The following is a 24225-nucleotide window of genomic DNA, read 5'->3' on the forward strand; positions in this document are numbered from 1 at the left end:
TTTAAAGGGACTGTAAACGTAATTTCGAATGATTGTACGTTTGTTAAGTGTCCGATTGTCGTTTGGTTTGGTTTGGGGTTGGTTTGAAAACAAGTATTCGGAAAATTCGAGTTCTAGGTCAGGAAGTAAATGAGATAAAAGTCACTCTGTGAATAGAGGGGACATTAGTTCCAAAACTAACACTTGGCCCATTCTGAGTGTTAAAAATGGGCACAAATTGAAAGACGGGGTTTTTGGGATCCCGGCCTATATCCAGAGTAAAAGTAGATATCGATAATAAAAACTATAACCAACATTTTATTAAACATGACGAGGACAACAATTCCCAATTTAAAACTTTTGTTTAAATTAAAATTGTAATAGATGTTCTTTTTATATTAAAGCTCTTGACTGTTTTCAAGACAATGTTATGTTCTCCATTTTAGAACATATCCTGAATTTGATACATTGTCGCGTGTTCGAGACAAAACCCACTTTCCGGTTTTTGAGTATAATCCGCAATTCAAAACAAAACTCACTTTCATAACTTAAAAAATAAATCACTGAAAACAAAAATTATCTTATGAATTATTTTTAGAATCTAAGTTTCCACATTTTATTTGTTAAATTAGAGAATATGGATGATTTATTTTCAATCATTTTAAACAAATAGTTTCCCGCATTTCTAGTTAAATCTATATTGTAAGAACAAATGATATTAATATTTTGATTTCTAAATGCTGTAATGATCTTTGAATTATAAAAGAACAGTTTGTTTTTATTTCCTATTTTGTTTAAATTTTATCTTATAAAAAAATCTTGTTTTGTTTCATAAGTGCGTATACTTAAAAATTGACATTAATATGAATTCCGGTAATTGTCTCAAAACCAGGATATGTTCCGAAAACGCGACATGATATGTTCGAAAACGCGACATGATATGTTCGAAAATGAAATCAAGAATCGTCAACAATTAATTCTCACACCTTATTAGTTTAAAATTGACATTTATTGCTTCAATATATAGTTTTAGTCATTCTTTATAAATATCTGGTGTAATTTTGATCTACTCATCTTGGAATTAAAGATACATACTCTTGAAATAGATAACTTTGCAGATTTGGACCATTTAGAAATGGGGCAAGTGTTAGTTTTGGAACTAATATCCCCTGGAATAGTGATGTGCATTAAGTTAGTTTTTTGCCTTTATTTCCTTTCAGGGTACAAATTCGGCATATAGTGTCAGATCAGCAAACTTTTTCAAAATTGTTTATTAGAAACATGTGCTTTATGACGGAAAATGGTAAAAAATATTTTTAGGATAAAATATTGCGAAGCATACAAAATATAGTTTTAAAATCTTGGAAATTTTATCAAGAGTTTTTAAAAAACGAAAGAAAACGATTAATAACACTATCTATAACATACGCCAACAGTTGTTTCAATATTGGAAAGTTTTCAACTGATTTATCTAATAAAACTGATGATATATATATATTAATATATTTATTATGCGTCTGTTAAAATGCAATTCAATAAATATTAGTTTCATAATACATAACATGTAGATATAATATAATACATTTACATTATGCGAATAATACATTACAAATTCTTTTAAATGCATTTTTATACAATGACATTAATATTAGGAATGAAAATGGTTTGATCAAATTAAAGAAAAAATGCCATTTATTTATCTGAAACTTTATCTCGTTCGAGAAAACAGTGAAATACATTTTTACCATTCATAACTTAAGTGTTGAAAAATTCAAAATTCGTCTTTTGGAGTTGGATAAGAGAACCTTGGGCCTCAATTTTAACAAATTTTGACAAAGAAAAATGCTTAAAGAAACTTGAATTTTATAATATTTCTAAAAAACTTCAGCAATAAAATTATTTTACAAATCTCTAATTAATTTCACTTCTAAAAAAAATTCTGTAACAGAGATAAAAAATCGTTTGGTTTTATTGTTTATTTTGTAAAAAGATTATTTGATGAAAAGTACAGGTAACGGATCTTCAACAGAAAAACCGGTTTATCTCTGGCGGATTAGCCAAGCACAAGCAAAAAACTTTGTGAAGATTTGATTTGGTTTTCCTAAAATAAATTGAAAATAAATAATTTAAAAAAACATTGAAGAATCCCTTCAGGGGAAAATCTAAAATACTTAAAACACTGGGAATAATTTAGATAATTATATAAATTAATTAAAATCTATAATCCTTATTGGTAAAACTGTATCAGTAATTGGTTGAAACCTGTAAGTGACAAGGAAAAGAACATTTTTCACATTAATAAAAAAGAGAAAAAGATGTAAGGGGGGGGGGTAGTTATGTTCTTTAATCTAAACCTAAAATCTCAATTATTTACAAAAATGCCGTGGTAGAGAACAGGAATAAATTGGTTTCATTTTTTGGCATAATTTCTCTCGTAAACAACTATGTTTGCTTTTTATTATCATTTTCTTATAGATAATCTTAAATTATCTACAATTTCGTTAATTCTTGTAAAAATCTGAACTGTATAAATTCTAGAAAATATGGATGGATCAAGTTGTGTTGTAAAGTTTGATCAGCTAATCAGATATTTTCTTATTTCTTTAAAAAAGTTGAGGAAGGAAGAGAGGGAAATATACAAGAATAAAGGAATAAAGGAGGATAAAAATATGAAAGGATAGAAGAATTGACTGGAAAAAGGGATTAGAGAGGGGATTTAAGAGAATATTGAATTAAGAAAATATAGAATAATCTACTATAAAGTAGTTGTCATAACAGGACTAACTCCATGTACAAGGATGGATGGAGGAAGTCCTCTAGTAAGAAGATCTAGCTGATGAAGATACTGAACATGAAGGTCTGGAGATACAGGAGGCCGGGGTAGGTATATAAAGGATACAGCTGTCTCAACACACTTAGAACGAATAAATTCATTGGATTCCAGGAGATATTCCTGACTGATATTTGGTTCCTCACATTCTACAAATAAACAGTTTTATTTCTTTACATATCCTAGAAATAAATATATTCTTTTAGTTTATACTTTTATACACTCATATAATATTTATATTTCAATTCTAGAAGTAATTAATTATTAATTTCAATCCTAAACACTCACCCAGTTTATTTAAAAACTTTTTAAATTTCAGATATTCTCTGTGAGAAAAAGACAAGTATATTTTTATTGTGGCATTTTGGGATATTTTAAACAAAACTTAGAATTCAAGAAATGTATTTTAAGCAAAAAAAAATCTAAATTTAATTTTTGCATTTAGGGGCGGCAATTTTTTTACAGTGTTAAGCTTGGTAGCTTTAACGGGACTGTACACGTAATTTTAAGTGATCCTTTATATAAAAACTTGCACGCCAGACTCACAACGGTACCCTTTAAACCTTTGTCTTTATTACAAAGGCCGTTCCTTCCATAAACTACATTTGTCGGCAACTTGATGTCTTCTATATTGGTTGTCAAATGTACGGAGAAATATCTATCTACACAGATAAGAATTTTGCATGAGACATCTAGCGGCCAACATATCGTCCCCAAAAGTACGTGAACTCAGTTGCCTTGTAATTTTAATGCGGCATAGAGAAGGAACGCTATTGATCAAGTTTAATACATAAAATATTGGCTTATATAAAGGTGTAAATGATACGGTAATGAATCATGATTCAATTTTTTAATTGGGGGGGGGGGGCACTTAAAATTACGTGACATTTCCTTTAGAGCAGATGCACTTTGCCTTTGGGAAAAAGTTCCCCTTGAAAAATGCCTTTATCACCAAATAAAGTAATATTGTATTCTTACCCTCAGTCAGAACTTGAGATGATTCTGCCTGGAAAAGACTTGTTAAATGATCCCAAATCAGAACATGAGTCTCAGCCTTCAAGTTTTAATTATCTTCTCATTATTCTTAAAAGGAATTGACTATTGAGTATTTGTCACAAACTCTGAATTTTTAAACCCTATATCTTTGCAACCCAACGTCCTAAACCTTAGATATCAAAGGTTTACATGACCAAGTTGCAAAGATATTGGGATTAGAAAATTTGAGCTCGTGGCAAATATATGCAGAGGTTTACTGAACTATACATGTTTAAATACTGATCTTAAGTTTCTTAAATTTCGAATTTCTTTGGATTTTTCGATTTAACTTGAAAAAATCAATCGATTTCAAACTTGCTTCATGTATCTTCTATATAAATATAAAGTTGTAATCTCTGTTTGTCTGTCTGTTTGTTTGTCCGATCATAACTTGGAAACCCCTGGACTGATTTACCCCAAATTTTGATTGGGGAACTCGGGAGACCCACAGGAATGTTCTTAGATTGGTTTTAAGATTTTAATATCGAAAATTTAGTTTCCCGGTAAAATCGTTCAAGTGCGGGTAAACAGCGGGAGTAACTATGAGTAACCTGGGCAGCGCTGGGTTCCCAAGCTAGTTTTCAATAATATTGAAACTATGAGAATACAAAAACATAAATAAGACCAAGATTAGGTGGTAAAAAAACTATTTGTTTGTAATATATATGTTCATATTGTAGAATAGTCTAGATGAAAATATCCAGTAAATTAGATAAACAATCAAGAGTAAATCAACATCCACAATCAGTAAGAAACAATCAAAAAGTAGTCGGGAAATGTGGAGTATTAAACAATGACTGGATTTTTAAGAAAAACGTAATAAACAATGATTGGATATTAAAGAAAAATTAAATTTAGAAAGAAGCCATTTATGAAAATGATGGTTTGCTAGAAAATGAAGAGATGAAAGGGTTTAGATAAGAGTAAAGGATTTAATGACTGCATTATTGAGAAGATAAAAATTCCTTGATTCTGAGTAGTTCCAGTAATCTAATCAAATCTGCTTCCTTTCCTGAAATATATACTAATTTACAGTCCATAAAACTGTGGAATTCGTAGACGACAGTAAGCCGTTAAAATCAATGTATTAAGTGAAATAGGCCTGAAATAGGCCTGAAATTGCCGTGCTTCATTGCAGTATTAGACTATTTAAAATCATAGCTTGTGACCAGTCGTCTGCACTCTTAATATTCCACCAGGAGGGCTGGTCGTTAACTACCTGCCCTTCTATTCAGCTTAAGTGTAAAATCAAGAAGGTTTACTGATAAATGATGTAAGGAGATTATGGTCTAATCATACAGTACAAACATCAAATACAGCAGTACGATTTCGCAGTAAGTAAGTGGAGTAAGTGGCCAGTACAATTAGCGTACATCATCACTCTATACACTATAACCTCGTTGTATTCCACAGTTGTATTGGTCCCACTGCGTGTCGACTGCACTTAAACCAAAACATTTCTATCATTTCCTAACATTGCACTGTATAATAAAAACACATCAGTGTCAGAATTTAATGAATTTGAACTGCGTCTAAAATTCGCCAAAAACCGGTTTCAATTGAGCACCGGCTTAAGTCTTGAAACAATGAACATGATTTAAAGTGGAACCAACCCTATTTGAGCCGCGGCTCAAATTCTTTAAATTCGGCCTCGGGGTTCAGTGAGAACGGCATTAAACTATTAATAATCATTTTTTATAGTGATATTTAATTTAAAATAAAATTGGACATTTAGAAATGGGAATATTTTTTATTTGATTCGGATTTTTTAAACGGGAATTTCAACGATTTAAAGATTTTTTATTGTTTGGACATTTTCATGCAAGATTTTTTATTTGTTATTTAAAGCTCAACTCGTCTTAAGCTTAAACACTGGTTTTCAATCTTATTTGCAGGAAGAGAAATTTCAGATAAAATGATTTTATTTTTTTATTCTATAAAAATGTATTATATTTATTCATTCTTTTGTCAGGTTTATTTGAATATTGTTAGCAATGTAAACAATAAAAATGGCTTCCATTCTTGTAAACAATAATAGTTCATACATACAACCTGTATTATCTATACAAGAGGGTTTAATGATTTAGGATATGTTCAACTATTTTTCTTTCAAAAACTAGAATAATCCTTTGCAAACTAAATTCATTTTACTAAGAATTTAAGATACTTTTCAAAAACATTAATGATACATAGCTTAGAATTTAAAAACTAATCAAAGACTAAATTAAAAGGAGTTTGGCGACTTTACACGAATAAGAGATAGAGTCAGTAGGGACTAAATTACTATAAGCTATGTCACTAAGTACTAGATGTAAATACCAAGCCTAAAAGGAACAAAGTATTCAAGAGCTAAAGGGTTACCCACAAAGGATGCAAGGTACCAATGAAAGGAACGTTATTTCAGAGGTGTACGCATTTTTTGTACTGTAGAGTACTGTCTTTGGGCGGAAAAGTAAACACGAGACGGATGTCACTGCTTGACATGGGATCCATTTTTACAATAATAATCTATGAAATATTCTGGTCATTGGAAACTATTATGCGAATTTTCAAAATTATCAAAATTTAATGCGTTTTACCTCCTCGGATACTAAACGAACACTGATGCATCTATTCTTGTTTACAAATACCGCCCAGAGAGAACTGGTTTCAATATGTACGCAGAGTATACGCAACCGCAATTAACTTTCCTTGCATTAGTACCTTAGTATTCAAGAGCTAAAGGGTTACCCACAAAGGATGAGACTTCAGAGACAACTGTACAGAATTGATGCTATCTGTTTCCTTATATTAATGATTCCCTGCAACTTTAAACTTGTTTTTTTTTCTTTTCATAATAAGTATATAAGCCATAATAAGATTGTATTCAAGGTAGAAAACTTAATTTAACCTTGAAATCATTTGATTTAAAGAGTTTTAGGTCGTCTTTACAGTCTCATCCTTTGTGGATAACCCTGTACTATAGACTATGCTAAAAGAAGCGATAATAAAAGAGACTAAAATAAAAAAATAAAAGCCTAGATTTCAACCTGCAATATCAGAATCTGCGGCCCTGACACACATAAATACACGAAGCTGATGCTTTCTCCACTTTGGAACCTAGAAATAGGGACATTTCTGATTTACACTTTAAACCTTTGTCTGATCAAGGATGAACAAAATATCCTATTTGTCTAGCTACAAATTTATTACTTTCCATTGCGAGTGCTGTATAAAATTGACTTGCACTTTTGATTTTTAGAGACATGGAAGAAATTAACCGAATTTAACACTTTTTGAGAAAAAAACACGGTATTTTCCTTATTGTTACTTAGATAAAGGTTAATGTAAGGGTGTAAGGAAAATAATTTAATGAAAAAGTATTGGATGAAAGGTAATTTAATGGAAAATGATTTTCTTGAAAAATGATCTTCCAGCCTTGATTTATATTTTCTATCTGGTCTAATAGACTAAAAACTAATCATTAAATAAGATAAAGCATCATCTTACAAAGAAATTTAAAATCATTTTCATATTTTTCCAAATTTAGTTTGTTTGGAAGATATGATTATAGATTATGTACTGTATAAGTGGCTAACCTACACTTTTAGTGGATTTTTACTTATTACTAAGTACTCACCATATTAACAATACAGGCTAGTTGGAAGAGGAAGAGTGATGTGTTATCTGTAATATCTGTATCCTCTCCGCTCAGGAAGTTGACCGGCCAAACATCCAGGTAACGTTTTCTTCCAGCCCGTATACGGTACTTTAACTCGGAACTAAAAATATAGAAAATATAAAAAGATTTAAAATAAAAAATTATGCATAATAATTTAGGTTTTCTCATAAGTAAAATAAGCTGGTTGAAAAATAGAAAATATGAAAATAAATAATCGTTTTGAAATTTTTTTACAGTGAGTCACAATTGAATTGAATGGACATTTTTTTATATTAGACATTAAAAAAGGATTTTTTTTCTTTATAAAAAAGAATAGAAAAATTGAGAAGAACTCTCAACTTCCAGAAGTCTTTATAGTAATAAAAAATGTACGCGAAATATTCCTAATATATCTGGCAAAATCAAAGTACAAACCAAGCAAGGAATAAGAAACATAAGAAACAAGATCCGAATTTTAAATTTCTGGATACTTTTCGGGTTAAGAAAAAATGCCGCGTAGTTAAAGAACGATTTTGAATCTTTACACAACTCCCATGTTTATTACGATCTCCTGTAGAATCAATCCAAGATTAATTTTTATTTTTATTAGGTTCATCACATAATTATTGGAAAGTTTCAATTCAAAATAATTACTCCGGAGCTGAAAACTGTTTTGGATACCCTTAATCCCGATACCTTAATCTCGATATCCACTTTGAAAACTTTTGATTTTCTGCTTAAACCTCTCTTTAGAATATCTAAGCTAAGTTACGATCAATGAGAGTTCTCTCATTTTTGCGCGCAAAATTACTCGGCTTTTGATTAGCTGTTCGGTTTCTGCAATCAGAATTCTGATTGGTTGTACTTTAGACACTTTTCTAAATTATTAATGTAATACTAAATTCGACTGCAGATGAATAAAAAGAGGAGATTAATTATCGATCTTGATATCGACAATTCTAAAGTTTTCAGCTCGGGAGAGATTATGATTGATCAGAATAATGTTTTTACAAGTTGAGTAAATTTGGTTTACCTGAAAACTTCATTTCTGTCCAAGAGTTGGAAGTTTCTACACAAACCTATATTTTTCTGTAGTTTCAAGGTATCCTGGATACATCCTACATACTCTTCACAGGATATCCTAGATTAGAGTTTATATCTTGGATATATCCTACATACTATTTACAGGATACCTTAGATATATTAGAGTTTATATCTTGGATATATCCTACATACTATTTACAGGATACCTTAGATATATTAGAGTTTATATCTTGAATACATCCTACATTCTATTTACAGGATACCTTAGATATATTGGAGTTTATATCCTGGATATATCCTAGAAAGACTAGAGTTTATATCTTGGATATATCCTACATACTCTTCACAGGATATCCTAGATATACTATCCTAGATATACTAGAGTATAAATCCTAGATACATCCTACATACTCTTCACAATATATCCTAGATATCTTAAAGTTTATATCCTGGATACAATCGTACATACTCTTCACAATATATCCTAGATATACAAGAGTTTATATCCTGGATACAATCGTACATACTCTTCAAAGGATTTTAAAAAATTGTTAAAAAAGCATTAAAAAATAAACTAGAGGAAATCTTAAAAAAAATTTAAATAATTTCCCCACTTGTTGTAGTTCTGGTCTATGGACGGAAAAGCATCGTGAAAGGTTGGATCACAGTACGGAGAAGTGGAACTGATCAGATCGTCCGAATGAACACTGTCATCTCTAAACCCTGAAACAGATTAAATAAGTTTTAGGAATAAAAGGAAATCCTTAGAGTGATAAATAAGCAGAGGAAACTATCAGAAACTTTTAGGATTTGGAAAATATGTTTCCAGTTTCGCGGGGGGGGGGGGGGAGGTTTAAAAAATGACTCATCTTGGATCATTTAAATTGACTCCAACATAAAATACTAATGAGACTAGGCTTCCATTTTCTAGTAACAAATTTAACTGTTGCTCTTCAAGTTGCCATTTTTTTAATTGTACTTTGCAGACTTGTTTACATTTTCAAAAATAATAAATGCCAACATTATTCTAAGAGAAAATTTGTTCATCTTTTAATAATCTAAAAACCTTCCCTGGGTCAAGTGCGTTGCCACAAAAAATGTGGGACCAATCGGTTTAGACGTTTTGACGTTTATTGGATACAAACAGACAGACAAGCAAAGTATATATAATGTATATATAGATGTAGAGAAATATTTCAATTAGAAGCGTCTTAATAAGAAAGAAATTGTTCAGCTATAAAATGGAAAAATAATCTGTGTTTTTAATAATAATTTAATCAAACATAGAATATACAAATATTTAAGTAAAATTATGTTATAATCAATCTCTAGGTTAAGCTAGATGAGCCTGACCTACCTAGAAGAATAGTGTTAGGTTTCATTGCTCCGATCCCTGATACACGGATTAATTGTTCTATTCCGTTCCTCACACTGGAGGCCATCGTTACCTCCACAAAGGCTTTCACCTGGAAAGACAAAAAGTAATAAAAATACGAATTTGGACAAAACTATTTGTTGTTGTTGTAAAAGTTACAAACCTTGAGATGATCAACTAGTCCCAACCAATCTGGATATTCCTAAAACATTTAATGTTAAATAAAAATGTTAGGAAAAAATTTTGACGAAACAAATTAGGCTAAATCTTAGATTTTCGCGTAATTCGTGTTTGGGACTTTATTATAATGAAAATGAAATTAAAATAATAAAATAACACTTAGATCGTTGGAATTAAGTGTTATGCTTATACTGAAATATATTTCATACTAATTGATCCTACTCCGTAATATATGAGTAGATATATTCTGTCCTACTTGAGTATACTCGTTCAGTAATTCGTCCTACTTATTAAAATGATCTATCGACCCAGATTAAACCCGTCCTACTATCGTCCTCACGGTGTTACATTAGTCCTATTTGATTTGAATATTTTGTCCTACCTGAACTGTGAACATACTCTACTCTCCCAACCTACCTTAGTAATAGGATCCTCTTCAACTGCTGCAAGGTCTCCTGAGGTCACGTGACCCAATACATACAATCCTCCCTTCTTCATTGCATTGACGAAATCTATGAGTGCGCAGGTAGACCGGGGATTATGAACCAGGAGAAGGATCTGAGGTCTCCAGAACTTGACATGGGATTTACGAGGATCCAGCAGGAGAAGATACTTCCGAACCTAAGAGGATATAGTTTAACATTAACAAAACTGTTAAAATTATTTCGATTCATCCCTTATGTGAGAAGAGTAACATCACCGATTCTCACCATTACATAACTAACGGATATCTTTGTTTTTCTGTCTTAAAAATTGACAGTCTCAATTACGGATTGTACTTTAAAAGTGACTTGGAGATTTATGCAGCAGACACCAAGAAAGTGATTGACAAAATGTATCTCTACAAGATAAAAAAAACGACAATATCCGCCTTATTGTTACTTAGATAAACGTTTAAATCCGCCTCATGTTACTTAGATAAACGTTTAAATCCGCCTTATGTTACTTGGATAAACGTTTAAAGAGTTATATCCTTTCCAAGAGGGCATGTAACATTTAAAATAGAGGTTCATTTAAAATAACTTCTACAGTCGACTCAACAGTTTACAATTCCAACCTGATGAAATATAAGAGCTTGACTGATGGAACCCCAGTTAGAGTTCCTGGCGGGGGAGAGGAAGTTCAAGGCAAGGATGAGGGATAGGCAGAGCAGGATCGCGATTGCAGCAAACAATGGTGAAATTAAGAACATCATGATAGATGTTCCAATTAATCCAACCAGGCTGGTGTGCCAAGAGAAATATTTAAACGCAGGTCTAAAATAAAAATAAAATCGTTTAATATAAAAAATGCGACAGATTTTTGTAAAAGAAAAAATGCACGAAAACTGAGCCCACGCTGCACGTACCTGAAGTTCGGAGCAGAGGAGAGAACCAGACCCAGGCAAGCCAGGTTCACACTAGCATAGGAGAGAAGAAATAAAACAGAGCAGAGCTGCGCAATTTGGTTCAAACCACCAAGGAAGAAACAAATCTGAAATATAAATTAAACCTTATTATTTCAACTCTTGAATGGTATTTCGCTGACAATCATTCAATAACTGAATAAAAACAATAAAACAAAAACGTAATTAAACATAAATTTTAAAAAAACTCGCGTAAATTGTAAAAGCTCATATTTGTTGTGGTATGATATTTGTTAAAATTCCGTAGGTTGCATTTTAGAAAGATTAAGAGATAGAATTGTTTGACTGCTACCTGAACCAGGAGCGATGTTGTTAGGACGGATACAATTGGATTGTTACTAATCTTCCCCTTGAGTATAAAATGAAGGAACGGACCAAACATTGTATCCTCTGCTACTGCCTGGAGAACCCTGCTGGCTCCGATCAGGTTGCTCAAGGATGCAGACCAGGTAGCGAATATTACTCCGATGAGAACCAACCATTTCCAGAAAGTAAAATGTACCATGTACATACAATCCTGAATTCATAATATTATAATGGAGTCGACAATATATAATACTACAATGGAGTCGACAATACATAATATTACAATGGAGTCGACAATACATTATATTACAATGGAGTCAACAATACTTTACTGTATTACATATCACAAAGATCCAGACTGCTATGAAAAGTTGCATCACTTTTTAAGACTGGGCCGACTTTTAAGTATCGCAACGCCTTGGCCTTTGATTTTATCTCACTAACTGAATTATATTTTTATTCGTAAATGTTAAATTTAGAAATACAAAGTACTTTAAGTTTAATAAGAAGCAAAACTATGTTTACGGAAGAGCTTGCAGCCTTTGGATCACTGTAATATTGATTGAATCTGGACAAAAAGACAATTAAACATATCTCTTTAAATAATTTCATTTACTGAATATGAAAAATGAGGTTACAGGGCTACCCACAAAGAATAAGACATTAGAGACGACTGTACAGATCTTATTCTGTCTTTTTCTATCATTCATGATTCTTTCCAGCTATAACTCATTTTAATTATATAATTAATTGTTAATTTTCTTTAAGAAGATTACATTTAACGCACAAGATCGAATGTAACCCTCAGATTTTGGTATTCATTGTAACTTCAGGTCGTTTTTAGATTTTGGTATTCATTGTAGTTTAGGTCGTTTTTAGATTTTGGTATTCATTGTAGTTTTAGGTCGTTTTTAGATTTTGGTATTCATTGTAGTTTTAGGTCGATTTTAAATTTTGGTATTCATTGTAGTTTTAGGTCGATTTTAATTTTGGTATTCATTGTAGCTTTAGGTCATTTTTAAAATTTTGGTATTCACTGTAGCTCTTAGGGCGTTTTTAGATTTTGGTATTCATTGTAGTTTTAGGTCGTTTTTAGATTTTGGTATTCATTGTAGTTTTAGGTAGTTTTTAGATTTTGGTATTCATTGTAGCTCTTAGGGCGTTTTTAGATTTTGGTATTCATTGTACTTTATCCCTGTATACCTGGTGTAGTAAGACAGGGTTGCATGTGAGGGAGGTTAGGACGGAGAGAATAATAAATGTGACGAAGGTGAAGGCACAGCCTGAGAGTGTTCCCCGAGGTATAGATTTACCAGGGTTCTTTAATTCTCCGGATAAATTAGCTCCGGCCATTATACCTATATAAATAAACATTTTTGAGAATATCTAAGAGGGAATCATGATTTGTGAATTTATGATGTGGATAGCCGACATCGTAAACATTTCTACTACCCTATAGAATTTATCCCATTTCTTTTTATAAAGAATAATACAACGTTTTATAGAATACTTCAACCCTTGTCCAAAAATATCATCTTATCAAAATATGTAAAATTGATGATTTGATAATTCTTTGATCTTGGTCTTGATATTTTATATACGTTGTTAAATGTTGACCTGTGGTTCCAGAGAATAGAACTCCGAAGACAGTGAAGAAACTGACTTTAGCACTGGAGTCTTCACAGTCCTGGATATAGGTTGGATACAGGTTCTGATACCACAGCTCAGTTATACCCTCCAGAGAGTTCCAGCTCAACCCGGAAAAGGTTCCGTTAACTATCTCCGTCCAGTTGGCCGTTCCGTTGGAGATAGTTACATTGTACTCCGTAGAAACATAATTATCCAGAAAGAATGAGGATATTACCCCTGTACAACATAAAGTAACCTGTAACAAATATCATAATTTCAATAAGTTTTAACAATACCAAAGATGATAATTAAGAGACATAACGATCGTCTTTGATCCTCGCAACCTATATAAAAAATAAGATTTCATTACTTTTAATCTGGAGTATCGTTCATATCTTGAACGCTTATCTCGATATCTAATGTCGTTACTTTTAAATTATAGGATAAATGCTTGATTCATCAACTAAATCAAAAGTAACATTAAATACCGGCAAAGCAGGTTTTCCTTTTTATTTCGCGGAATTAAAAAAAATCGCAAATTTGTATGAAACTTGAATTGAATAAATTTATATATTCAACTGTTTTGTGCTATCATTTGGGAAATTATGTTTTTGTTGTGATTTTTACTTACTTGTTTGCTTTCTTGAATTTAAACCTTACAAGGTAAAAAGTAAAAATCCCGGCCAAAAAAGCATATTGTCCCGCATAATAAAACAAGACAGTTGCATAAATAGATAGTATAGATTCATGATTATATAAAAAATTATAAAAAAATTAGATTGAAGAATAATCTATATAATAAAGCTCTTCTCTTATATAAAGATGTTAGCTATATATGGCCAGCCGACTGGACCAAATTTGCTGAATTTTTTTTAGGGAACCCATGGGTACCCTGGGGTAACATAGGCTAATAATAATCGAAAACTTCAACGGGCATCGCTGCAGGCACTTCAGTTAGTAAATTACTAAATTAAAAAGTAACAATTCTCACAAAAAGATCTATTTTTTAACAGAGAATGATATAAAGAAATACTTACAATTGCCAGAATAATAATGCTCGTCTTCCCAAATAGTTCTGCTCCGACCAAACAGAGGAGAAAGTTGAAAATATTGAAGGAAGACGAGTAGAGTATATTCCACCATTTTCCATCAGGAAGCAACTTAAACAACAAAATTATTTTTTTTTACGACACAAAACAAGTTCTAGACAAACCATGATAAAAAAGAAATATTTTCACCGCCTGTACATCAAGATTACCGACCAATGATTTTCCAGCAATTAAGTAAAATAACCTTCCGCCATGAGAAGTTTTTCTGAACAAAATTTGCCCATTTTCATCTTTAAAGACGATAAATTCGGGAAGTTAAGGAAATTTTACTTAACCACGGGTTCCTTAGACCAAAATTGGTCTTGGGAACCTAAGGTAAAGCAAAATTTCCTTAATTAAATTATTATTGCTTATCAACTGCAATGCAATAAATTAAAGCTGTAATTGAAACTTCGCAACGTAATTAGCTTAATTTCTTGACCTTTTCCGAAACTTCTGAATTTTTGAGTTTAACTTACGTTTATCATATTTGCAAATAAAGAAATATTTCAGCTGACAAACTGAAAAATTCCAGAAACCAAAATATATTTAAAGCTGGCCTTAATATTTATTAAATAAATCATAGACCAGAAATTACATATTGAACACTGAACAACAAGTTTGTTTTATATATGAAGATCAAGGACCAGACGTCTGCGTTTATGAACCACATTGTTTTGCAGCCATTAAATTAAGTAAGAAGTAACTAGATCTCTCATTGGTTGAGCTTATAGATTCCTCATCTTTCATTGGTTAAATCTCCCAAACCTTGACCAATAAAAAAACTTATCAAAAACAATTTCTGCATTTCTGCTCCTCCTGTTCATTAAAAGTTCACAATAGTTTTTCTTACAAAAAAATCGATAGAATAAAAATTCCCAAGACATGAAAATAAATTAAAGTACCTCCATAAAAGCTCCTTCAGGACCAAAGTTTTTTGTAATCCCCTCCACACATGCAGTTACATACAAAGCACTGCTCACAACATTAGCAAAGTAGAAAAGAATTCCGATAGAACCTCCGAACTCAGGTCCCATAGTTCGAGACAGCATAAAGTATACACCTCCTCCCTAGAATACAGTTAAGTAAACGGAGAGTTACAAATCTCTATATTTTTGAAACCTAAAGGTGAAACCATCGGTATTTTAAAATTAGACTGTTTGATCTAACAGAGCTGAAAACTTTAGAATCGGATATCCTTAATCCCGATCGTGTAATTAATCTGGAGATTAATAACAAGAGGAGAACAAGTATTTTTTAATCTCGAGATTAAGAAAAAGGGCAGATCAAGCATTAATCCTGATATCCACCATTCAAAAGTTGCCAACTCTGAATTCCTATTTATATTTCAAAAATCTACGCCAATGGGTTGCAAAATATAGGGATTAAAAATCAGAGTTTGTGGGAAGAGCTCAATTCTTTAGTTGCGAAAATTACTACAATATTACTTTTAACATAATTAACATAAGCTTAAAAACAATAAAAACAAGAACAATATAGGCAAAAATGCTTAAAACTAAATCAAAGGTTATCAATGGATTACTTGTCGAGTAAAATAGACATTAGAAGTCTCATATAAGACCATTGGTGCAATAATAATTCATTAATTGTTTATCAATGTATAAGTGTGTAGAGTTATACACATTATAAATGGGATTCATATTCGTATCAGAGTAAAAAATCATTCTGCGTAATCAGAATTTTTGTTTTAGTTTTATTAAATCATTAGAGACAATATTTGTATTACCTTGACAGCTCCATTGGTTGCAATAGCACAGATTGAGAATACTGTAGAAACTAGGATTGTATAAGCAATCAAGAACTGGAGAACTGTCTCCAAGAACCCAGCATTCCCTACTATATATCCCATACGGAGAAATAGTAGAGCGGAGAACATGGATAGTGAGACAGGAGCAAACACTCCCTTGAGAGTTCCCAGAGTTCTTCCATCCTCTTCTGTTGAATCCTGGAGTAGGTTGGTTCTGTCAGGAGCTCCACTCAACGATCTAGAAATTTATTTCCAAATTTTCTGTCTTGAATGTAAAGACGAAAACTAGGATCCATTTAATTTTGATGCGAATCCAGTCCTGGATTCCCCCTGTAAAAATGGATCTGGATCTAAAACCGGATCCGGGTCATGAACATTGGACATTTCCTCTAAACTGATCTTTTGAACAGATAAAAAGTTTTCATTTTTTCTTTTGTTTTCGCTCATTCTTAAGCTAAAACATTCGGAGATTATGAAGTTTAAATAATCGCTCATTAGTAAACAGTTGAAATTTGTGTACATTTTTAACAGGTTTGGAATTGTATTTTGCCCCGTGAATCCATGGATCCAAAATGTTGCGGATCTAACGGATCCTAAACACTGAACACACACACACACGAACAAACATTGCAGTAAAAATGATTAAAAACAAACAATTAGAACTAAACAGAATGATAAAGTCGAGAGACCTGAAAAGGGTTCGCTGTCCTTGAACAAGCTGAGCCATGTCTTCAGAACTATTTCTTGTTAACAACCTTAAACAAACAATTATATTAATAAATAGATATTAATAAATAGAAATGATTAATTTGAGGTTACAACTTAATGTAAATCCCTTTAGAAATATCTAATCCGTAAATTTTAAACGGCGGACGGATGTAATTAATCTCATCGGGATCTCATTTCTCGATAATAGAGCGCGAGATTATGAGACAGCTGTTTTTGCAAATTAAATCAAATTAAAAAAAAAGAGTTTCCAAAGAGGATATATTGAGATTAATCGTTGTGGCTTCGCGTATTCTAAAACATAAGTTCCAACCTCTGTTAACATAATCTGTCAATCTAAATAAAAAGTTGCCCCCTTTCTACTGACTAGGTTGGTTGCTATCTGATGACATGGTTGGGTACTACCTGCTGACAAGGTTGGGTGCTGCCTGCTGACAATGTTGTTTACTGCCTTCTGACAAGGTTGGTTACTACCTGCTGACAAGGTTGGTTACTACCTGCAGACTAGGTTTATTACTACCTGCTGACTAGGTTGGTTACTATCTGCTGATAAGGTTGGTTACTATCTGCTGACAAGGTTGGTTACTACCTGCAGATTAGGTTGATTACTACCTCTGACTAGGTTAATTACTATCTGCTGATAAGGTTGGTTACTATCTGCTGACAAGGTTGGTTACTATCTGCTGACAAGGTTGGTTACTATCTGCTGACTAGGTTGATTACTACCTGCTGACTAGGTTGGTTACTACCTGCTGACAAGGTTGGTTACTATCTGCTGACTAGGTTGATTACTACCTGCTGACTAGGTTGGTTACTATCTGCTGACTAGGTTGATTACTACCTGCTGACAAGGTTGGTTACTACCTGCTGACCAGGTTGGTTACTATCTGCTGACAAGGTTGGTTACTACCTGCTGACAAGGTTGGTTACTATCTCCTGACTAGGTTGGTTACTACCTGCTGACTAGGTTGATTACTATCTGCTGACATGCTTGGTTACTACCTGCTGACTAGGTTGGTTACTACCTGCTGACAAGAATGGTTACTATCTGCTGACAAGGTTGGTTACTATGTGCTGACAAGGTTGGTTACTACCTGCTGACAAGGTTGGTTACTATGTGCTGACAAGGTTGGTTACTACCGGCTGACAAGGTTGGTTACTATCTGCTGACAACGTTGGTTACTATCTGCTGACAAGGTTGGTTACTACCTGCTGACAAGGTTGGTTACTATCTGCTGACAAGGTTGGTTACTACCTTCTGACAAGGTTGGTTACTATCTGCTGACAAGGTTGGTTACTACCTGCTGACAAGGTTGGTTACTATCTGCTGACAAGGTTGGTTACTATCTGCTGACAAGGTTGGTTACTACCTGCTCACTAGGTTGGTTACTATCTGCTTACAAGGTTTGTCACTATCTGCTGACAAGGTTGGTTACTACCTGCTGACAAGGTTGGTTACTATCTGCTGACAAGGTTGGTTACTACCGGCTGACAAGGTTGGTTACTATCTGCTGACAAGGTTGGTTACTATCTGCTGACAAGATTGGTTACTACCTGCTGACAAGGTTGGTTGCTCCGTATCTACTACTGCTCCCTGGATTAGCCATTTTATCAGATGTTTCCCAGACTTATCTTGAAACCACAGGAAGAATATACAAAGAGGTTTAATCCAGTTTCTGACTAGACCTGGTCAAAATAAACATTATTTTAACAATATTTTTGTAGATCTAACCACAAAGCAGAATATAATAAAATAAATATCAAAATTGATATGAATTGACATGAAACAATGATGATGAAAGATCACCTATTCAATCTACTCTAATAGTTGGTTCTTAACCAACCATCAGTCCCTGGAATCCTTCAACATTATTTCTGAAAAACAAGAATAAAAACTAAACATAAAACCCAAAGTACACACTACATTTTGTAGACATGACATATTTAAAACTGAATAAAATTAATTAATAATTACACTAAAATCACAATAAATAAATATCACGAAAAGTTAAATGATTCATCTTACAAAATGTTTTCAGTGATTCAACACTATCCATCTAGGACTTTTACAATATTTTCTAAATATAAATTGTTTTCTCCCATAAATTTTAAATTAAATGCCCAAATTAATAGAATTCCTTTAATTGGCCCAACTAGAATAGGAAATGGTGCGAAAAAGGAACTAAGGTTATTCTACCAAGGTTTCAAACTTTTCAGTATAGAAAAATGACCTGTCGGGTAATGGTTGTCATCGTGCCTCCCCCCCCCCTTCCTTGGAATGTTGTGTAATGATAATAAAACCTTGGCCCTCTAATATTGACTGTTTCCATATTATAGGAGGGTATGAACAAGTGTTCAATATGTATTCTTCTTATGAGTCAATTAATGAATTTAATATTTCTCAATTTAAAAAACATTTTGAACAACATTTTGTAAACAAACATTGCTTAAAGAATCCGGATGTTTTGATCCCGATCCGGTTTAAAATAAGCTTCTTGTTTTAAGGATAGATAAAAACATTAATTAAGGATGATAAACCGGGAACCTATGGATCTTTGATTAAGAACGAAGTGTACTGCAGTTTCTGGGAGGAACCCCAGCCTAAATTGAACAGAGTTTGAAAACATTCATACAGAATCTGCAGTAGACTATGTTTGTAAGGATAATATGTTTTAGTTGGACAAATACAGGATCCGGATCCATTACAACGTATCCTTTACAGCTTTAATTAATTCTAAGAGAACAAATTACCTCGAATTTCTAACCTTTGATTCATGTTCACTTAATGGGAACCCATTTAATGTACTGGCTTGGCCTCGAGTGACAGAAATTGTACTGTTCGAAGTTATCGTTGTTTCCCCGCAAGTGATAAATATATAACACTGAGTGTACGTTGTACATCACTGTTGAAATGAAGATTATTTAGGATCAAACAAATTAAAATTTAAAATTAAAACGGGGTCATGTTACAGTTTTTCAGCAACGTCCTTGTTCTGAAGAAAACTAATATTCCCAAATTGAGCAAAAAAATTTGTATCTAAGTATAAAAATCATTTATAGTTTAACTGAAAAATTTGTCTTTTTTTCTCAAAAAATTCTTTATGCAAAAATTTGAACAGAACTCTTAAAATAATGACACTTTAAGCCGGAAGTTCATCTTGAGAACTAGGAAATGGTTTTAATAGATTACCACTCCCCATGTTTAAATTATAGTAAATTTATACTTGAACAGTTCGAAAAGGGGGTCGTGTGTAACAAAACTAAAATGATATTTTAAATCTAGAAAATTATTTTTTCAGGAAATGTTTAATTGTAAATTGTACAATGTACATACGATTTGCATATATGGAAAAATGACACAAAAAACCATCTTTCTATTAAACAAAAAGAAAGGTAAAAACAAGCGTAGGTCACACAAAGGTTAACAATAATGCAGGAACTAAAAATGTAGAAAAGGTTGCTGGTTGGTCAATACAAATATGGAACCTGTTCTTTAAGAGATACAATGTAAAATAAACAAAGGAGCAAATATGTAAAATAAACAAAGGAGCAAATACCGGACATGACCAAATATAGATCCGTCTCAGCAAAGTAAGTATCTTGTAATATCTTGGTTAGAACTAGGTTTGAGCTCCAGGTTAAAGAACTATCAATAAATTATCTCCGGACATCTCAATCTGATGAGATCTCTCCTGCTCCGTCCTCCTACGCTGTTCCAACCATTCCTCTCTATCCTGGAGAATCCTCTCCCCGTATCCAGTATGCCAGTCCAACCATGTATATTTATGTTTTTCTTTCCCTGTATTAAAGGGATTGTGCCGGGTTCGAGGCGGAGGACGGGGTTCTCCGCCGACACCAGAACCCTCCGCCTTACTGCTTCCACCTGATTCTATCTCAGTAATCTGATGCTGAAGCTCAACCACCATCAGCTTCATGAAGTCGTAGCTGGCGCAGGCCAGGAGCTTCATCCATTTCTCTAGATCAGGTTGAGATGAGGCTCCCAGGATATATGTTCTCCCTGTTCTTCCTTCTGTGTGGAATACCAACTACAAAATATGAAATGAGTATTACTGTACACTGTAAATTATATTGTACAGTGTACATTACAATGTACACTGTACATTACACTGTACACTGTAATTTCACTGTACACTGTACACTAGGAATGTACAGTGTACATTACAATGAACACTGTACATTTAACTGTACACTGTACATTACACTGTACATTTAACTGTCCACTGTACATTTAACTGTACACTGTACATTCAACTAAACACTTTACACTGGTATAGTGCCCATAAACCCTTTCACTATGAAGATAAAGGGCATGAATCATAAACCTTTCAATTTTTTCGACATCAACCATATCAACCTACTCTGGTTAGGCGGGTCCAAACTACATAGTAAATTGTGATTTTTTATTTGTATTATCTCGTGCTTTGTAGTTGAATAAAATATGAAATATAAAGTGTTGTGAGGGGGAGTATTAATCCTGGCAACTTTCTCCTTATAAAGTTTTTCTTCAATTATAACTCAATAAATAAAATAATAAGGAACAGACGGAATCATGACCCCTCTTGAATAGGCCACTGTTGTAGTAAAATAATTGAACCCACCTTGAAAGCATAATGTTCCGTCTCCTCCTCTGCTAGTTCTACAGTACATCCCTCTAGGATGATTACTCCAATGGGTTCCTTATCCCCCTTTTTCTCTGAGTAGAAGAGTAAGTTCCCCCGGAGCATACACCACCTCTTCTGGAACCCTTTATTCACCTAAAATATTATTATCATTATCATAGAGTGATTTTTCCGTGGAATTAAACTCTGCATGCATCTACGAGATTTAGGCATAACTATTATTAAAGTTAATATATTACAGCTTACGTCATATATGGTAAGGAGACTGCTAGCGTTTTTATTGAAATATACAGTTTGTTCAATAAGCAATTGTGTAAATAGATAGATAGATAGATAGATAGATAGATAGATAGAAAAATAGAAAGAAAGATAAATAGATATATTATAGTACATAATTTACATACATAACTTTTTTAAACAAACACCTTAATGACGGGAATTTAATGGCAGTCCCGGATGTTATTGTATGATGTAACTTTTAAATCATACAATTGGAGGTGTTTTGGAGGTATTAGGAAGAGAGGGGGGGGGGTATGTAGCTCAACCATAGTCAATAGCTAGCTCAGAACTTATTTATTTTATTTATTTAGAAATACATGAATAACAGTTTGATCTTGAACATTCAAATCGCAGATACATATATGTTTTTTCCACAAGAAATTTATTTTTTAACCAGTTTAAAAGAACAAGAGTTTTTTATTTCTAGTGACATTGAAGTATTTTTTAATTGTCACTATAAGTATTTTTACATCAAAATTAAACCTTTCAATTGAAGATATCATATCCGTTTCAAAATATTTAGTTTGTCAAAAAGTGGAATTGTATGCGCTTTGAAGCTTGAATTTGAAACTGCTCTTGTAGCCTTTTTTTCAATATTCCTAATATTTATGATATTTTTTATTCTTAGAAGCACCCCAACATGTTATTCCGAATTCCATGTGACTTTTGAAAAGTGTATTCAACAGTATCAAATGCTTTCTTTAGGTCAAGAAATATTCCTATAAAGTATTCAGGAATATTTGTTTTATTTAGACAAGAATATATTTTATCTAGAATTTGCAGAATTGTCTGTTCGTTATCATGCCCAGGTCTAAATCCATATCATGCCCAGGTCTAAATCCATATCATGCCCGGGTCTAAATCCATATCATGCCCAGGTCTAAATCCATACTGATGGGAGTAGGCTAACTTGTTACTTGTTCAGATATCTAAATATCTTTAGTGATAATTTTTTCTAAAAGTTCAGAAAAGAAAGAAAGAAGACTGTAATTTGTAAATAGGATTTACCTTGGCACATTTATAAGAGTTTGGAATGTATTCTAAGCGTAAAGAAAGGTTGAATAAATGAACCACTGAATCAATAATAAAAAGCATAACTGTTTTCAGTAGTTTAATTGAGATATTATCTGTTCCTGAACTATTTTTACTTTGAAGTAGGTTCAGAATTTCATAAACTTTTTGAGTGGTAATATTTGCAAAAATAAAATTTATGTTAAAGGGATCTCCAAGAAAACTACAAAAATATGTATCGGAGTTTGGAATAGCGGATGCTAACTCACTGCCAATTTATACAAAAAAAAGTATTGAACCCTTTAGTAATTTCATCTAATCCATTAAAGACTTTTACACATGTAAGAATATTTTTGGATCTATGGATAGATATGTGATTTGTCAATATTATTAAATTTATTGTGTTAATTATTAAAATCGCCCCCAAAGTGCAGTACACTTTAGAACTGGTTTCTATTTATAAACATCATTTTGTCATCACATAGTACAAACTTATTGACGATATTTTCAGACTATAGGATTATATCCCCTCAGCGTCATAGGTATACTAATTGTATTTTATAATTATATATTAATTATATTTTTGTTACTTTAAATTGATAATTATAATGTTCTGTATTGTTCAGTATGAAAACCCCTGTTTGAGATGAATAAATATAGATTGCCAACTTATTTGTCTCTACGTTCTTCATAACCGTGTTGAGGATAAGTTTTTACGTTGGTTACGAAACACCTTAACCAAGGATAAAAACATACATTTTCCAAAAATACAATATATAACAATATTACGACAATATTTGAAAAAACATAATACAACATATTAACAATATTAAAGGAGAAAAATCTGATTAAAGGCAGGTTAAACATGAAAAAGTTAATAATATCTGGGAATTTAACTTTAATTTTTTATCTGAACCAGAAATATAAATTCTTTAATACCTTTCCAGCTTTTTGGAGAAACACAAAGGAGAAAGTATTAATGATAGATTTACCTCTCCTCGTTTCCACAGCCAACCCTCCATATCAGGAGGCAGTTTATTACAGGCATAGCTGACCAGAGTCTTCTCATTTATTTTCATCCTGGATACCTGGATACACCCAACCCTCAGCCTTCAGCTCCAATACAACCTCCGAACTGCAGTTTAGCAAAACATATTACTTCATCTGAAAGTATACTTAACTTTGATAACAAAACAAATATCACAATAAAATTCATAAATGGTACATAGATGTAAGGGTTGGAATAAAAAGATGGTACAATGGTACATTGATGGAAATTAAATAAAATAC

At 32.4% G+C, this 24225-nt stretch overlaps 2 protein-coding genes across 8 annotated transcripts; both read right to left on the reverse strand.

Annotated features, from left to right (window-relative positions):
- Window positions 1-1913: 1913 nt before the first annotated feature.
- On the reverse strand, window positions 1914-21768 carry LOC111701053 (solute carrier family 12 member 9-like). Of its 6 annotated transcripts, none has more exons than XM_023472172.1 (23): window positions 21758-21768; window positions 18813-18880; window positions 18560-18691; window positions 16969-17034; window positions 16259-16517; window positions 15417-15581; window positions 14461-14583; window positions 13412-13679; window positions 12998-13152; window positions 11781-12005; window positions 11432-11556; window positions 11141-11339; window positions 10501-10704; window positions 10067-10105; window positions 9886-9994; window positions 9143-9251; window positions 8518-8625; window positions 7464-7605; window positions 6874-6943; window positions 4810-4856; window positions 3788-3863; window positions 2736-2958; window positions 1914-2469 (listed from the first exon to the last, which is right to left on the reverse strand). In XM_023472172.1, coding segments are annotated over exons 3-23 (2766 nt in total). In that variant the 5' UTR covers window positions 18613-18691; window positions 18813-18880; window positions 21758-21768; the 3' UTR covers window positions 1914-2468. The 6 variants fall into 6 exon arrangements, with proteins under 6 accessions (XP_023327940.1, XP_023327938.1, XP_023327939.1 ...); XM_023472170.1 differs by having other exon boundaries at window positions 1914-2558; XM_023472171.1 differs by having other exon boundaries at window positions 1914-2580.
- On the reverse strand, window positions 19771-24130 carry LOC111701056 (sesquipedalian-1-like). 2 transcript variants are annotated; one of them, XR_002765131.1, is made up of 4 exons: window positions 23928-24130; window positions 21625-21780; window positions 20230-21051; window positions 19771-19998 (listed from the first exon to the last, which is right to left on the reverse strand). XR_002765131.1 is itself a non-coding variant. In XM_023472178.1 (3 exons), the coding sequence occupies exons 1-3, from the start codon at window positions 24012-24014 to the stop codon at window positions 20644-20646; spliced, it is 651 nt and encodes a 216-aa protein (XP_023327946.1). In that variant the 5' UTR covers window positions 24015-24130; the 3' UTR covers window positions 19771-20643. The 2 variants fall into 2 exon arrangements, 1 of the variants encoding a protein (XP_023327946.1); XM_023472178.1 differs by having other exon boundaries at window positions 19771-21051.
- Between the last annotated feature and the right edge of the window lie 95 nt (window positions 24131-24225).

This window comes from Eurytemora carolleeae, unplaced genomic scaffold (assembly GCF_000591075.1).
Source record: "Eurytemora carolleeae unplaced genomic scaffold, Eaff_2.0 scaffold277, whole genome shotgun sequence".
In the NCBI taxonomy this organism is placed as follows: Eukaryota; Metazoa; Arthropoda; class Copepoda; order Calanoida; family Temoridae; genus Eurytemora; species Eurytemora carolleeae.